This window comes from Penaeus monodon, chromosome 21 (assembly GCF_015228065.2).
Source record: "Penaeus monodon isolate SGIC_2016 chromosome 21, NSTDA_Pmon_1, whole genome shotgun sequence".
Lineage (NCBI taxonomy): Eukaryota > Metazoa > Arthropoda > Malacostraca > Decapoda > Penaeidae > Penaeus > Penaeus monodon.
In genome coordinates this window covers 33,226,119-33,226,375 of record NC_051406.1, presented here as the reverse complement: position 1 = coordinate 33,226,375, position 257 = coordinate 33,226,119, and the positions used below count along the sequence as shown (strand labels likewise).

The 257-nt window shown below is 42.8% G+C and overlaps 1 protein-coding gene across 1 annotated transcript in view; it reads left to right on the top strand.

Moving 5' to 3' along the window:
* Nucleotides 1-257, top strand: part of LOC119586434 (serine/arginine repetitive matrix protein 1-like) — a 10,282-nt gene that overhangs the window by 7,787 nt on the left and 2,238 nt on the right. The window contains exon 3 of the mRNA XM_037935160.1: nucleotides 160-245. Coding sequence (XP_037791088.1) covers nucleotides 160-245 — 86 coding nt within the window. The remainder of the gene's footprint in view (nucleotides 1-159; nucleotides 246-257) is intronic.

Below are 257 nucleotides of genomic sequence, written 5' to 3'. Positions count from 1 at the left end.
AATGAATGAATTTATTGATTTATCTTTTTATCTACCTATTCATGTATTGAGCTACAGGTACTCATCTGCTGAGTACTCGGCCACTAATCTTTTACAAGGGTTACTCCTAAAACTGACACGTTTTCTATTACAAAATTTAGCAAGGACTATGCTATTTCCAGGTGAAGGTTCGGGGCTCGACTGTCACCATCGAGTCTCCCAGGTCTTCGTCTAGCCTCACCAAGAGCAGCACACAACAGCTCAAGGCAAGGCGCTCA